A 16,432-nucleotide genomic window follows, 5' to 3' on the forward strand; every position below is an offset into this window, starting at 1 on the left:
AAAATAATAATAATAAAAACACTGATCAGTTTCTCATTAGTCAGTAATTACTCATTACAAACAGGATAAAGCTTATTGGACTTGACATGTATTATATTTAAAGGCAATGGTTTAGGCTGAAGAAAAGTACCCTAGCCTTGTTCATAGGTTCACAACTGTATTTGCCTCCATACAACATAAATTTATTTACAATTTGGGCAGAGATAAATAGATATAAGATATTGATTTGCCCAAAAAATCTCTGAGTTTTGGAAGTAGGGTTTCTTCTGTCTTCTCATTTAAATCATCCCTTCTTTCTTTAGCTAAAAGCCAAAAAAATTTCAACCAAGTAATTAATATTTGAATAATATTTGGTTAGTCACCCAATCCACCCCCAGAATTAGAGAGCCAGGCCAGAATTCATTGAGTTTGACTGAATGAAAAGTGAGTAGGAATTGGGGTAGAGAGTATTATGCACATTAATCTATGATCACATTTTTCATATTTAAAGAAATTAATAGTTTACTTGCTCCTTCAGTCTCCTTTGGCAGCTTCTATTTAGAAAGGTATATATCCTGCTGCTTAGTGGTTTTTGGGTATGAGCATTTCCAATTCTTTCCCCAAAAAAAAAAAAAAGATTTAAAGAGAAATGGTGTCTTAATTTTAAAAAGTTGCTCTTTTTTCTTGGATTCCTCACTTGTGGAAAGTAGCTTAAATATGTGTTAATAAGGTGTAATGATCTATATCAATAATGTATAAGTACGGATATTGAAACACTTTCTGATTGATGAAAATGATCATATTCATACATTATATTCTTAAATTTTCTTAAATTTTCATTTTAATATTTTTATTACTAATATTAATAAAATTTATTTAATTTATAAATATATAAAAATATTAACTGTATTGAATGACTTTCATTTAAAAAATGTTTTCCTTAATTTTAATAGTATTGAATAGTTTATAAAATTTTAATTATTATATATATAATTATATTTTATTTATAAACAATTAACTTTAAACTTCATAAATATTTATATTTCATATATAATTATTATTTAAAATAAAATACTAGTACATGTTAATATGGAGGACGTAGTAGAAAATATTCATGAAGAATAGTTAAGAATAAACGAAAGTGTGTTCGTTGTCTCTGCTGTTTCAATGCTGTCTAATTCTTACTGTTAATTAGTAGATTGACAGTGATTATAGTTAATGTCGAGTCCTCAACCCTAAGATTGCTCCTTAATTAGAAGCTGAGCGTATAGATGTTGCAATCTGAGCTTGTATACTTTCAGATTAGCAGGCATGACTTGACTGATCAACTAGCAAAAGATGGGATCCCGAGAGTTGTGCTACTTGTTTCTAGCATGACAGTACAGAGAGAGAAGGGGGTTGGATAGAGTATCGAATTCAAGAGTATAGTTACTAAATTGAAATATGTATCGTGTATTGAAATTTTAGTTTTTAATATTGAGGTATTGTATTATAAAATGTAGTAAAAAATTTTAAAATTAATTATAAATGACATTTACTTTATGCATGTAAAATAAAAAAAATCAAAAAATATTATATTTTGTAACAGAATTGGAGATTATAGGATGTAAATTGAAAAGATGATAATTTTTTTAATTTAAAATTTTAACATATTCCTTAATAATTTAGATTTTTAAATAAAATATATATTTGTTATATTAATTTATTAATTAAAAAATAAATAACATTTATCATTTTAAAATTAAAAGGGATTTCAATTTTTTAGTATTTTTTTTCTTTAAAATCTAAAGATTGAAACTCATAAAATATAATTCTTAATGTTTCAATTCAAAACATAATAAAAAAATAAAATTTTTAATAATTAATTAAAATTAAGCTTATAAAGAAGTATATTAACTTTATCATACAATATGTCCTGTATTATAAAATATCTATCATGTATGTATAATACACTTTTGATATTTAATCAAATATGATACAACTAAAGATGTATTATTTTCTATTAGAATCATAGTGTATTGTACGATAACGATAACTATGGTGAAAGGTGTATAGGTGGAGATAATAGTAGTAGTATTAAGCTTGTTATGATGGTTTAGGTTGCTGCTATTCCTATTTTTATTGAATATAATCAGTCTATTTTTCAAAGGAAAAAAAGGAAAAGTGGAGGGATTAACCTATTTTGATGAAATAATTGAAATACAAAAATTGAGCTTAATTTTTTTTTCTGTCAGATCAAAGATGAACGTTTTAATTAGCATTAACTCCTCGAAAATGCATGTTTCTCTTTTTTAGTTAAAATGTTGGAGATCATTCATGAGCAATGGAATCTAAACATCTTTTTCTTGGATGCTTAAAACTTCAAAACCTTATTTGGTTTGATTCGTACACCAGGGCTTAGGTTATGTATTGTTCTTAGAAATGATAGATCCAAATTTCCATTTGTTTTCAGTACTAATTTGTCATTAAACCTTGGAATTCGTATCAAATCCCATTTAAATCGTGGGGTTTTGGCAGGATGTGGCGGGGTATTGAGGAACCGTGTGAAGGGGGGTCGGTTGTGGGACTCTTATTTGGACCCTTTCGGAGTGCAGGATTCCAACTATGCAGAGTTAATAGCTATCAAACATGCACTGCAAATGTTTGCTTCCTCTCCTTATGTTGGCCTTAAAATGATTCCAGGGTTGCTTTGTCATGGGTTCGCTGTTTCGTATGGTTCTCTGCCTCATTGGGCATATTGGACTTTATTGCATGGGGAGGATGATATAGGCCACTTGTTCTTGTACCTTGTTTCTGGGTTGTCTGGGGTTTAACTACCTGTGAGATGCCATGGGTTACTTTGTTATCGTGGGATTACAATCCTGTTGGGGGTATAGGGGTGCTGTAGAATCTGGTGTTATGATATGGCTACTTGTTATGTTCTTTTGAAGTAAAAAACATCCATCAAAATAGCTTTAGAATGTGGATATATATAGAAACACTAATACTAATTGTGTTGCTTGGAATATTTCTCCATGTATATTGAGTATAAAGATTTATTATAATATATAAAATCGGTGGTGATTTTGCACAAAAATTAACATTGGTACTTTGGGTTTGGCCCCAAAAAACTATTTACAATCTATCAAGAGTTGGAATAAACACCCAAAAAAGAGAGAGAGAGAGAGAGAGGAGATAACTAAGGAAAATCAATGTAAAAATCCTAGTTGATTTATCTAGTTTGTAACTGAGGGCTTAACATTCTGGTAAAGCTTGGTGATGAGGAACGTCTGTTTCCTATTTTGACATCCATGATACTGGTAATGAGCCCTGGCTTTGATATCTGCAAATCATCCATGTCTATTCCATCGCACATCATCTTAAACGCCTTCGACATGTAAGGCCGAAGCCCACATTTCTCCTGCACACACAGCAACCCCACCTTCAGGAAATGAACAACTTCTTGCCCTGATGAGATGCTCCCTTTCAGCACAGGATCCACCAGCTGCAGCAGCTGGTTCGATTTGTACATCTCCCATGCCTGCATGCATGCATTGAATTAATCAATTAAAGCATGATTTAATTTCATTACAATATTTGCTCTAATAATCTGTTTGCTTTTCAGGACAAATCAAGCTTGTGAACATGCAAATGTCTAAGTGGTGGCGGCAATTGGTGGATGAGCAACCAAATCCGCGAGACCCCATGAATGAATTGACAAAAGAATGGTCACTGATTTAACCTTTGCAAGATTTGGCTCACAAGTCTTCATTGCCATATCTTTCTTGTGTATGTAAAACGTAGTCAAAAGCCACTTTATGGACAAAGAAAATTCAATCAACTGCTATAAATTATGACCGCAAATAAATTTGAATGGTGGGCAGGTCTATATATCATCATCAAAAGGTTTGTTAAGGTGTCATACTGTCAACATAATATATATATATATATATATATACAAAATAAAATAAAATTGTCCCATTACTTAACATGACGCAATTTATAGGATACTAGACTTATCCCTTTGTCCCTCTTAATTAAGAGAAAATTAATTAAAGGAAATGAAAAAGAAATGAAATTACATAGTTATTGAAGCCTAGTCTAGAATTTGAGGTTGGTGGTAGTGGGTGAGCCCTTTCCACTTCTGTTTTGTGTTTTTTTAATAATTCTTTTCACTAATGTTAATGTAGTTTTGGCACAATATTAGCATATGAATGAATAAATAAATAAATAAATAAATAGATAGATATAAAGAAAGAGAGTAACACGAAAAAATAAAAACAAGAGCCAGTTCTTCTGCGTATATAAAAACCAATCATTGTCAGAGATAGATATAAATTTAATACAATATAATAATATATCATAATAATAATAATAATAATGATATAAAATTAAAGCTCCCTAACTACTTAACTATTATAATCATATATTTTGATGAAAAAGAAAAATAAGTTATTTGTTTTTTTAATGGAATAACAATACAGTGAGAATTGAGAAATTACAAATAAATGTTACATTTACCTCCTATAAAAATTTTAACGAATGAATTATGATTTTTTACTGTGTAATTTTTTTTAAAAAAAAGCATTTAAATTTTTATTAATAAAAATAAAAATTCACAAAAATGTCAATCAAATCTCTAATTTTTTGTTAGACAGAAAACTAATATAAAGTATTGTTTTGCAACCTTTCAATTTATCTCTCATAAATGTAGAAATAATTAAGAACGTATACCTTCTCAACAAGGAAGAACTCTCCCAGTTCTACATCGAAGTCTATTGCTGTTCGTCCACTCACGATCTCTAGAAGCAACACTCCAAAACTATATACATCTGATTTTCGTGTCAAGTGTCCGCTTACAGCATACTCTGGAGCAAGATACCCTCTTCGATACAAAAGCAAAAAAAAAAAAAAAAAGGGTTAATTAGAAACCCTTTTATCTAAAATGAAAAAAGAAAAATAAATTAAAGTCTTTTCTGAACTGAAAAGAAGCTTAATTTCGAGCCACTCTGTTCCACCTGCCCTGCACGAAAGTGTTGTCACATTTTGACTTTTTTTTTTTCGTTCTATTTTGGCCGACATTAATTTAAATATTTTTATTTCAATTGAATTTTGAAAAAATTATATATCTGAAAAGTACTTCATTCAAAGATTTAAAAAAAAATAATTTATGACAACTTTATGATGGGAAAAAGGAGAGTAATTGAAATATTGCTTAGAAGAAGAGATACTTACAGTGTGCCGGCTACTCCTGTACTAAGGTGAGTGACATTCTCGGAAAATAGTCTTGAGAGACCAAAGTCTGAAATTTTGGGAGTGAAATTTTGATCCAAGAGTATATTGCTAAGTTTGATATCTCGATGCACAATATGTGGCTTGACCTCCTCATGAATATAGGCAAGGGCTTGAGCAATCCCTAGAGCAATTTCCTTCCTTGATTTCCAACTAAGGTTTGCTCTAATTTTCTCCCCTCCTAGCATATATAGAACAACATTTTTGCACAAAAAAATCAAACAAATGCATATATTAAGTCATTGCACTATTCTTTTAACAATATGGACTTTTTTTTTTGGTTCAATCGGTAAAATATGAAGCAGGATTTGGATAGAGATTTTAAATTTGAGGGACTGTGTAATTTTTTTTGTTTAATATCATCAAAGATTTACTTTATTTTGTACTGTTCAAGCCCAACGGGCTTCCCTATGTATGTGAAAAAGAGAAAGAAGAAGAAATGGGAAGAAAGAACAGAGCCTACCTAGCAAGACTTGAGCCAGGCTATTGTTTTCCATGTACTCATAAACAAGAATTCTAGAGGGTCCATCAATGCAGCCACCAAGGAGCTTAACAAGGTTTGCATGGCTTATATTGGATAGTGAGACTATTTCAGACATGAATTCCCTGTCTCCTTGCTTTGATTCCACTGATAACACTTTAACAGCTACTGTTCTTCCATCTTTGAGCCTCCCCTGTAATGTCCAAATCACAACAATATTGTTAGCCAAAGCATGCTTAAGTTTGAAGTCCCTGAAAGTGGAAGTAGGTTCCAACCCCACCAAGGCGGCTCAAATAGAAAAATGCAAATTTTTCTCCCTCTACGTCTATGATATAATTAAAAAAAAATTCCATGATAATATGATATAACCAAATAATACCACTAATTATACCCAATAAGAATGTGATTAATTAATGAAAACCACCTAACAATGATATAAAGTCTATTATATCAGGTCAGATTTAAGTCTGACAAATAAAATTATTTGTGTTATGATTAATTAAGTTAGTTATAATGAGGTAAGTCTGCAAAAAAAAAAAATTTTGATATGATTTTAAGTAATGTATATAGGTATTTGTCATGATTATAAGTTCTTTGACATTTGTGTAATCTCAATTTAATTAATATATGAGATTTTCGTTTTTTTTAAAAAATAAAAAAAATGAATTTTAGAAGAAAAACGTATGAAAAGGGAGGAAAACTACCTTATAGACAGAACCAAATCCACCTTCACCAATTTTATTGGAAGATCGAAACCCATCAGTGGCGATTTTCAATTCATCATACAAGAAGGCATGAAGGTTTCGAAGAGTTTGAGAATCTGGAGCCACGAGTAGTTGGCCAAATTAACAAACTATTGCATAAATCGAAGTCCCAAATTGATAAAAATAAATAATATTATTTTTTAAAAAATAATCAAATAAAATAAATATAATTAATTATGTGACCCATGAGGCATGAGTAATATATACATATATATATATATATATATATATATATATAAAGTCAACTAGAAAAGATATAAAATACTTTAAAATCTAATAGTAGAAAAAAAACCTGTATGTATATTTATTGCTATTAGAAAAGGGCTGCATTCATTCCCCTTAGACATTGCACCGGCTCACCGATAACATTTATTGTTGTGGCCTATCCTCTTACTTCTTCCACTCTCAAGTATTAATCTCAATGGTTTGAAATTTAATATTATATATATGTATATTACATAAAATTTATATTTATATAATGTTGCATACTTGGGACTGATAAAGTTGAATGAGAATCCCAGGTTGGTTTGCAAAAAGAGAAAAAGGAGGAAATTTTGACATTGTATACTCTTAAAATTATATATATTAGTTTGAAAAAAAAGAAAAAAGAAAAATATCCAAGCTAAGATATATATCAAACCCAAAGATATATAGAAGAAAAATATGGAAAGATTGAAAATAGGGATAAATTAAAACTCTCGTACTCAACCTACCTTGTTCGCTATGATTCGAAAAAGATTCTGACGAAGAAGAAGAAAAAGAAAAACAATTTAAGCTTGAAAGGCAAAAATTCATGATCACTCAAGCAATATATTCGATATATCTTCAAATATATATCTATTGGATTTATGCACTCAAGCTTTCATCTGTATAATGATCCATCAGAATTCTTGGAACATCAAATGGAAGAGAAAAAATGATGAAGAGAGATATCAGATTGAGGTTAAGCTCAACACACCTTTATATATAGCAATCATTGGAGCAAAAATATTAGTTTCTTTTCTCAACTTGGATACTTTTAATAAATGCAGTCCAGTCATCAATAGAACGTGGATGATGCAATAAATGAAAGGCAAGAATTAGAGGAAATCCCTTTTCTCAAATTTGGATGGGTGAGATCACTCTATGTTTATTTCTTCACTTGCGTTTAACACCCTTGGATTGCATTCAATCAACATGGAAGTGGGGGGTGGGGGAGGCGGCCGCTGTCTATGTTGATATAATTGATACTCTAGTTTGATTTTAATTTTTTAGTTTTATTTAGTTTTTTTAGTATGTTGACTTCCTGATGGAGACCAAACATATTTAGAGCCAATGTCACAGTATAAGAAAGTCTAAATACAAGCAGGAATAGTTCGAAAAGTCTATATATGGTCAATATAGAGCCTTGGATTGAGCAATAAGAACAAATTTATTACTAAGAGATTATAAATTCATGGATTTATTCGACCTGTTTTAATTGTATATATGATTTTAGATGCACAGTAAGATATTATATCATAATTTTGTTTTTCAATTTTATAATTTCATTATAATGTTTTTCTTGATGCAGCAGAATCTGCAATTGGTGGCATCTTTGGCTTTGATTGGCTGAGGCCACTCATTTGTATTAAAATAATTTTGTCAATAAATTCTACAACCAAACCTCAACGCTCAAGTTTGTCTCTTTTACACGAATGCATATACATATATATTTGGCTATGCCTTATTCTCTTAAACGTGATTAATTCATGTTTTGGATTGATTTGGATAGTTATCTCTCTCACTCATGACTATTATTTTTTAATTTTTTTGGATAAATCAGAAAGTTAAATAGATCAAGGTACAAAGGAGAGAAAATAATATCTAATAATAAATAGTTCTATGATCATTTCATTGACATTAAATACCTTTAAAGCAACATAGGAGGAGAGTGGGAGTATAAAAACAGGGAAGGTAGAATTTGGCATGAGCTGGGATCTGTTAAACCCCTCATCAAGGGATGGCAGCAGACGAAGTTTGGGAACACGCACGAGAGAATCACAAGGCTTGAGGAGGTGATTTAAGAGAAGAACGTTAGGTGGCAGCCAGGGGACAAGGGATGAGAATATTAGGGTGGAAATTTTGGAAATTGAGGACAGAGTTATGGTCGTTTTACCTGGCGGAGGAGATGTCGTGGTAGCAAAAATCGAGAGTGAAGTGGATTTTAAAAGGTGATTGGAATGTTAAATTTCGTCATACATTGGCTTCGGTTAGGAGGAGTTGTAACTTCATCAACCAGTTATCAATACGAGATAAGGTGGTGGAAAACCCAAGGTTTATAACAGAGGAAGTGGCAAAGTTTTTTGAGGACTTATACAGTCATAGGAAGGTTGAACCTCTTATGGACATGGAATATAACTTCAAGTTTCTCTAGGAACAGAAAGCTACCTTTTTCGAGAGGTCATTCTCTGAAGAGAAAGTGTGGGAGGTGATTTCAAAATGTGATGGTAACAAGGCACTGGGGTTAGATGGGTTGAATGTTAATTTTTTTCAAATATTAGGGGAAGACAATTAGAAGGGAAGTGACGGGTTATTTGATGGATTTCTTTGATCCTACATCTTTGAGGAGCGCATTAATATTTCCTTTATTACACTCATTATTAAATGCGCTAATCCAAATGCCTTGAATAAGTATAGATCAATTAGTCTAGTGGATAGTGTTTACAAAATTATGGTCAATGTGCTTGCAAATCATCTAAGGCAAGTGATTGAGGAGGTTGCAGAGTACAATTAGTTCGCGTTCATTAAATGCAAACAGATCATGGATTAGGGTTTCCTTGAGTTTGTGATGTGTAAGATGAGATTATGAAATCAATGGAGAAAAAGGATGAGGCCATGTATATCTACAGCTCTTGTATCGGTTCTTGTAAATGCAACACTTACGAGGCAATTCACAATGGGGTTGAGGACTTAGACAGGGGTGTTTGCTATCTTTTTTCTTGTTCAATTTGGTGACAGAGGTTTTCAATGTGCTTATGAACAAGGCATTATTTGGTCATTGGGCTATGTAAATTGAGATTGAGAATATTGGCTTGATGGTATCTCATCTGCAGTACACAAATGATATAATGATTTTTAGTAAACCAAAATAGACAGTGTGATCAACATGAAAAGGGTTTTAAGATGTTTCCGAGTGGTGTGGGATTTAAAGATTAATTTCCAGAAAAGTAAATTATAAAAATAAAATCTATATGAGGTTATTGTTGATTGGAATAATGGATAAAAGTAGAATCCACCTCGTAAATTGAGGGTCGATATGCAATTATAAAGATGGTGGGGGCTTGGAATCATGGATCTTTAACTTAAAAATAAAGTATTTTTTAATAAATGGATTTGAAGGTATGATCACAAGCACAATAGCTTGTGGCGTACAATCATTGTGGAAAAAAATGGTAGGGAATGACAAAGGCTATTACCTCAAATTGGTAGTGGCAAGAGGGCATTCTCGATATGGAGAAATATTATTAGCCCACTAACCCTAAATGAGATCTTTTTTTAGTATTGGCATTGTTGTTTGCAACGGAAGCAATATTACATTTTGGGATGATGAATGGATTGATGGTACAATTCTTCGTATGACATTCCCAAGAATCTTTGCCCTAGTGGTTAACAAGACCAATACCATCAATGAATTCGGCAATTGGATAAATAATGAGTGATTGTGGGATATTGCATTGAGCAAAAGTGTTTTTGATAGGGAAATAGGGATTTGGAATCAATTTTATGAATGCATTAAAGATGCATTTTTCAACTCGATGATGGTGGATAAATTGATTTGGAAAGGCTCTACAAATTGTACTACACAACAAAATCCTTTTATATTCGAAAGCAGTGAGTCAAACATGACAATATGAAAGATGGCATGGGTCGGGTTTGTACCTCTTCAAATTGAAAATTTTTGTTGGTAAATCCTTAAAGGGGAGGTGGCGGTCAAATTTGAACTAGTGTTTTATGTAATATGGAGAACAAGATGGTTAACCATTTGTTATTTACTTGTGATGAGTTGTGGAAATTATGGAAGCTTTGGTGTAATGCTTAGGGGATAGTTTGGGTAGTTTTGGGAGAGGCTATCTCATTTTTCTTGATATGAAATGACATAATTAGCACTCTTGGGAAAGAGAAGATTTGGTGAATGGTGTTTTTCCCTATCGTTTGGTCTGTTTGGTTATTCCGAAATGTGCTTATCTTTAAAAGGATAGTGTGGGATAAGACTCCTAGTGTTTGAATTAATTAAACTCAGAACCTCATGGTAAGCCAAGTCCAAATGGCAAGAGGAGAACAAATCAGTTTTGGATATCTGTAGATTCCTTATAATTACAGAAGCCACTGAGTATAGCGAAAGTGTAAAAGAAATTGGTTTTGCGGAAATGTCCTCCAAGAGGTTGGCATAAATTCAATGTCGATGATGTGATTAAGGGGTATTTGCAAAAATTAACATTGGGGTGTCCTATGTAATGAATTTATAGTGATCAAGGGTGCATTTTCTAAGGCTACAAGTTAAGGGGACCCAAATCTTGTCGAGCTTCTTGCTATAAAAGAGGTGTTTGTAGCGTTCACAGTCTTGACATAGGCCTCCAATGACGAACTTCTAATTGAGAGCGATCCCAAAAGCTTGATTAAATAGGTGGTACTTAATCCAATAACTTTGCATGGCAAATTATGCATGGTAGTGTGACGGTCAAGAGTGAAGTATTAAGGAGGGGATGTTTAAGTAGAAGTAAGGGTATATGTGTTATTTGTAATATAGAGAGTTAGAGATAGTTGGACACCTATTATTCAATTGTCGTGAGACTTGAAAACTTTGGGGTTTGTGGTTTAATTTATGATGTGTTCAATGGTCTTTATGAGGGAATGTTAGGACTTTCCTTATTGCTTGGAAAGGAGTGGTGTTTAAGGAGGCTAGTAAAGGGTTGTGAAATATGTTCCTTTTTTTTTTTTTTTTTTTTTTTTTTGTTATTCTTTGTCATGTGTGGTTGTTTAAGAATGAGATTGTGATTAGAGGAAAGTTTTGGGTTTTAGATCAAGTCTTTGATTTAGTAAAGATTCGTGTTGCTGCTTGGGCTCGTGCTAAATGGTCGAGAATTGTTGGTTCTACTCTTGATATTAAAATTTTTTGTATTATCTAGATGGTAGTCTACTAATTAATTACTAATTGAGACTAATTCTATTAGCATTATTAAGTAAGTTAGTGATTCGAATAGTGCATCGTGGAATTATAAAAACCGGTTGCTCAAAATTGAATTTTTTAAAAGGAAGATAATTAATTGAAAAATCATTCATACTTTGAGAAGTGCAAATGGAGTTTTTGATCAATTAACTAAAGATAGGGTATTGAGAGAGAATAATTTTATTAATATTATTCCTTAGCCACAGATTTTCTTTCATATTGTATCTTATATGGGTTATCATCTATACTCGAATTCAAGATTATTTAATTACAAAAAGGTCAAAGAAAATGCTTGATGATCACAAATTAAATATTCCTTAATGCCAACCAATTATTAGTCCCCCATTAAAGAAATAAAAAAGAAATTTGGGAAAAAAACATAATACCAGGTCGAACTTGGTGAAATGAATTATTGAGGTATGGCTTAAGTTTGAACAAAACCCAAAGGCTTGTTCTCCAAAAATTCAACTCAACTCAATGATGGTATGGTATGGTATGGTCCATTCAAAAGAAACAAACGAGGAATACTCAGTCAGTCAAGGTACAACTGTCCAAGCGAGTCCTACAACTTTGATCACCCATTTGCTTATAATTTTTTTTATTTATATATTTATGTAGGACATAGTCTTACAACTTTGATTTTTATTTTTTGTGACTTCGTCAATTGCTATTCCCGCGGCCAGCTTTCCTCCTTTGCTGTATTGGCCTTCATTTAAAATAAAAAATTAAAACATTTATTAGTATTTGATAAAGAAAAAAAGCAGCAACCATGTGATTAGGTAGTTTCGTATTCAGGTTTTGTGGCTAGGAACGGAGTTGCATCCTAGGTTGCATAGCTCCAATGATAAAAAATTAAAATAATGATTTTAAATGAGTATAAATTATTAAATAAATTTTTATATTTTTATTACATTTAATAAAATTTTTATATTTTATTTTCAGTCAAATAAGTTATTACATTTTTAATTTGAATTAAATAAGTCTTTATAATTAATTATTTATTTTTTCAAAAAATCATTTATTATTTTTTTATGTCATATGACACAAACGTAATATACTAATATATTATAATTGATAACGATATGAAATGTTAATACAGCATGATAACATGGTCATGTAATATTTTTTACTCTCCACATTAGCGTCATGTTAATCTCATGTGAATATAAAATGACAAATGATATTTTAATTAATGATAATTAATTAAACATTAATCATAAAGGCTCATGTGATCTAAAATAAAAATATAAGAATTTAATTGAACATAATAAAAGAATAAAAGTTTATTTAAATTTTTTAAAATAATTTAAAGGCTTTTTTTAGCATTTTACTTTTTAAATACCAATTATGACCAACTCTATCCTTTTATTGAAGTGAAGAAGATTCATATTCAGACTTTTTTGAATAAGAGCATACAAGTATTTATTATTAAATCAAATATTCAAATGTAGAAAACAACTCTACTAATATCCATAATTCTATCATGGTATCTCAATACTAATTGCTCATTATAGAGTACAAGAAGAACAAGAAGAAACTCTTTCTTTGATATTAATGTTAGATGCATGCTTACTTTCAAACTTCAAAGTCCATCCTGCAAGGTAAAGAGATAAGGAAATGGATAAATACATAGAGGAAGGAATTGGACAGATTCCAACTTTGAAAATGGAGACAAGAGGAAAAACAGAGAGAGAGAGAGATTGGTGGATGATAACTTATTCAATTGTAATTTTTAAGTCTTAGTGAATTATAATCTTAATTTGTTAAATTGAAGAATATTCTTCTCCTTTAAAATTTTGACTAGAAGATGGCAAATGACTTAATTTTCTGATCAAACAAACAGCAGACTCTATAAAGTTAGGTAAAGTACTTAGAAAAAAACATAAAAAACAAATTCTAACTTTTTCCCTCCTTGAAGTTAAGTAATTTTTGGTTTTTCTCCTTGAAAAATTTGACTAGAAGATGGCAAATGACTTAATTTTCTGATCAAACAAACAGCAGACTCTATAAAGTTAGGTAACGTACTTAGAAAAAAACATAAAAAACAAATTCTAACTTTTTCCCTCCTTGAAGTTAAGTAATTATTGGTTCACATTCTTGAAGGCTTGGATCAATTCAAAGGCTGTTGAAATTCAATAATTGCTTGTAAATTTGAACTCATTCTTGGGTTTGATTTATGTTGTTTTAAATGGGTGTTGAATAAACTTAATTAATTCTTATAATTAATGAAGATTTTATTTTAATAATATTTTCATAATAGCACAATGCCAAATTGCCACTTTTGTGTAGCTGAAAATGGATTCAATATAATATATTAGATTCTTAAAAAAATATATATTACTATATACCCAATTTTTCAATAACAAGAATACTTAAGAGAATTACAATAATTGAACAAAATTGGTTTTTATAATTATCCTTTCATTAACTCATAAATACACAATCAATCACATGTGTACACATTTGTGAATATATCTTTATGTAACTGAGAATTATAATAATTTTTTTTTTGTTTTGAATCATGTTATAAAATGATTAGATATAGTCAAACTTATTTATTCTCGATGAAGCGGGAACTCATATATTTAACTTAATAATAAATATATAAAATAAAAAAAAGACAAATTCTTGAATATCTTTGTTGTATATTTTTAGAGAAGAATATTAATTTATTCACAAAGATAATTGAAATGGATTCGAAAATATTGTGAATCATGTGATCCTTCTTGAATTGAAAAATATTTAAAAAGAAAAAACAAAACCCTTTTCGATTTACTTCTGGAAGAATCAATTTGACCAGAAGATTGCAATGACTTAATTAATACTAAGCAAAGGCAGAGTCTAAAATTTAATTAGGAAAAAAATAAGAAAAGGAAGAAATTTTAACTTGGTACTTGAAAAATTCAAAGCAAAAAAATTGATTGAAGAGTTTATGAAGACTTAATTAGTCCATAGAAAAGAAACTCACACTTAATTGGTTGAAAAATTTTGAACTCAGTCATGGATTTGTTGTTGCGTATATGGGTGCCGTTTGAATTTTTTTGTTTAATGAGGATTGCATTAAATAACATATCTGATTGTCAATAGATTTTCTTTGTCGCTTTTGTCCTTTAAATAAATGCAGGAACCAGTGGCTTGTGTCACTAGGAAAGTGCCTCTATCCTACATCGGACAGAAACGGGAGGTCCTGGGCTCCTTATAAGCGAGTGTGCTGCACACTTCTATAAGCGCGTTTATGGGGGAGAAGGTAATGACCCCGTGACAAGTGATATCAGAGCGGATCGGACCTTGTCTGACTTACGTCAAGCGCCTAAGCCTAGGGGGACTTAGGGTAGGTATGATGGCCAATGACAACAAGGGCGTTACAGGAATCGGGTGGGAGAGAGTATCACGAGAAAAGTACTTCTATCTCACATCAGATAGAAACGGGAGATCTTTGGTTTCTTATAAGCGGATGTGCTGCACACCTCTATAGGCGCGTTTATGAAGGAGAGGGTAATGACCCCGTGACACTTGTCCATTCCCTAATATTTTAATGACTCCACATTTATTGGGATACTTTGTTTATTATTTCTATTTTATAGTATTGTAAAAAATTTTTATAATACGTCAAACTAACGTATTGTCGATAAAAAAAATAAAAAATATTACAAAATTATATTATATTAATATATTAAATTATTATTTATTAAAATATATTAACAAATCATATTAATATTATAAAATAATAAATAATGTTTTGAGTAATAATGATCTATTATTTATAAAGATATATTAGATCAAAATAAAAATTTAATGACTTGATTGAATATAAGTGAAGAATATAAATTTATTTAAATTTTTTAAAATGGTTTATAATTTTTTTTAAATAATATTTTTTTATTTTAATATTTTGCAAAAAGTGACTCTTCGAATTTTCCAAAGGCTGGCTATTTGCCTTCACTAATATGTCCATCTTGGTGCGGCTTGGGGCTTGGGTTCGAGCATGGGCTTTCTTTTAGAAATCTAAGCCCAAACTTGATTTTAATAACAAATTTATTTAATTTTAATTTCAACATAATAAATAAGATAAAATATTCTTACTTTTTTAATTTTAAATCATAATTTTATATCAATTTATTAATTTTTAAAATAAAAAATTTATCTAAAAAAATATTTTTTACTAGACATGTAAGTCTAACCGTTAATCCAATATTAATATTTTTGTTAATTTGATAACATGATAATATTGAAAAAATATTACCACATTATGTGAAACTATTTTTTTATTTTTAATTTTTTTTTCTTATGAAAACAACTCCTTACCTCTTCTTCGACCTATGCTAAATCCTGCTCTGACCGAATCTCTTGCTAGAGTACCAGATTGTGGAAGCATCCAATGTGGTGCTCCTTGGGAAGTACTGATCTTAGTGGTCCTGGGATATGGTGCTCCTTGAAAATTTTGATCGATCTAATTCAGATTCTATCATTGATGAATTTAAAAAGATAAAAAAAAAGATATTTTAGATATTTTAACTTAAATATTAATGCTGTTTAACTATTGATGACAGAATATTCATTTTGTAATTTAATGAACCATGTGTAATTATAATTAAAAATTAAAGATAATAAAATATTTTACCCTAATAAATAATGTAGATGGACGAACCAAGTCAGGTTCGGACTTAGGTTTATAGGATGCTGGCAATCGTTGGATCTGATCCATGCCTAATTTTAAGTCTGATAATAAGAACAAAGGGCCCAACCTAA

The 16,432-nt window shown here is 30.4% G+C and overlaps 1 protein-coding gene across 2 annotated transcripts; it reads right to left on the bottom strand.

Annotated features, from left to right (window-relative positions):
• Window positions 1-3,000: 3,000 nt before the first annotated feature.
• Window positions 3,001-7,414, bottom strand: LOC110425302 (putative serine/threonine-protein kinase). Of its 2 annotated transcripts, none has more exons than XM_021440179.1 (6): window positions 7,209-7,414; window positions 6,436-6,551; window positions 5,714-5,924; window positions 5,194-5,431; window positions 4,693-4,843; window positions 3,001-3,499 (listed from the first exon to the last, which is right to left on the bottom strand). In XM_021440179.1, exons 1-6 carry the CDS (start codon window positions 7,288-7,290, stop codon window positions 3,191-3,193), a joined length of 1,107 nt encoding a protein of 368 aa, XP_021295854.1. In that variant the 5' UTR covers window positions 7,291-7,414; the 3' UTR covers window positions 3,001-3,190. The 2 variants fall into 2 exon arrangements, with proteins under 2 accessions (XP_021295854.1, XP_021295855.1); XM_021440180.2 differs by lacking the exon at window positions 7,209-7,414 and adding an exon at window positions 6,788-7,171.
• Between the last annotated feature and the right edge of the window lie 9,018 nt (window positions 7,415-16,432).

This window comes from Theobroma umbraticum, unplaced genomic scaffold (genome assembly GCF_002168275.2).
Source record: "Theobroma umbraticum cultivar Fairchild unplaced genomic scaffold, ASM216827v3 scaffold_81.0, whole genome shotgun sequence".
Classification (NCBI taxonomy): Eukaryota; Viridiplantae; Streptophyta; class Magnoliopsida; order Malvales; family Malvaceae; genus Theobroma; species Theobroma umbraticum.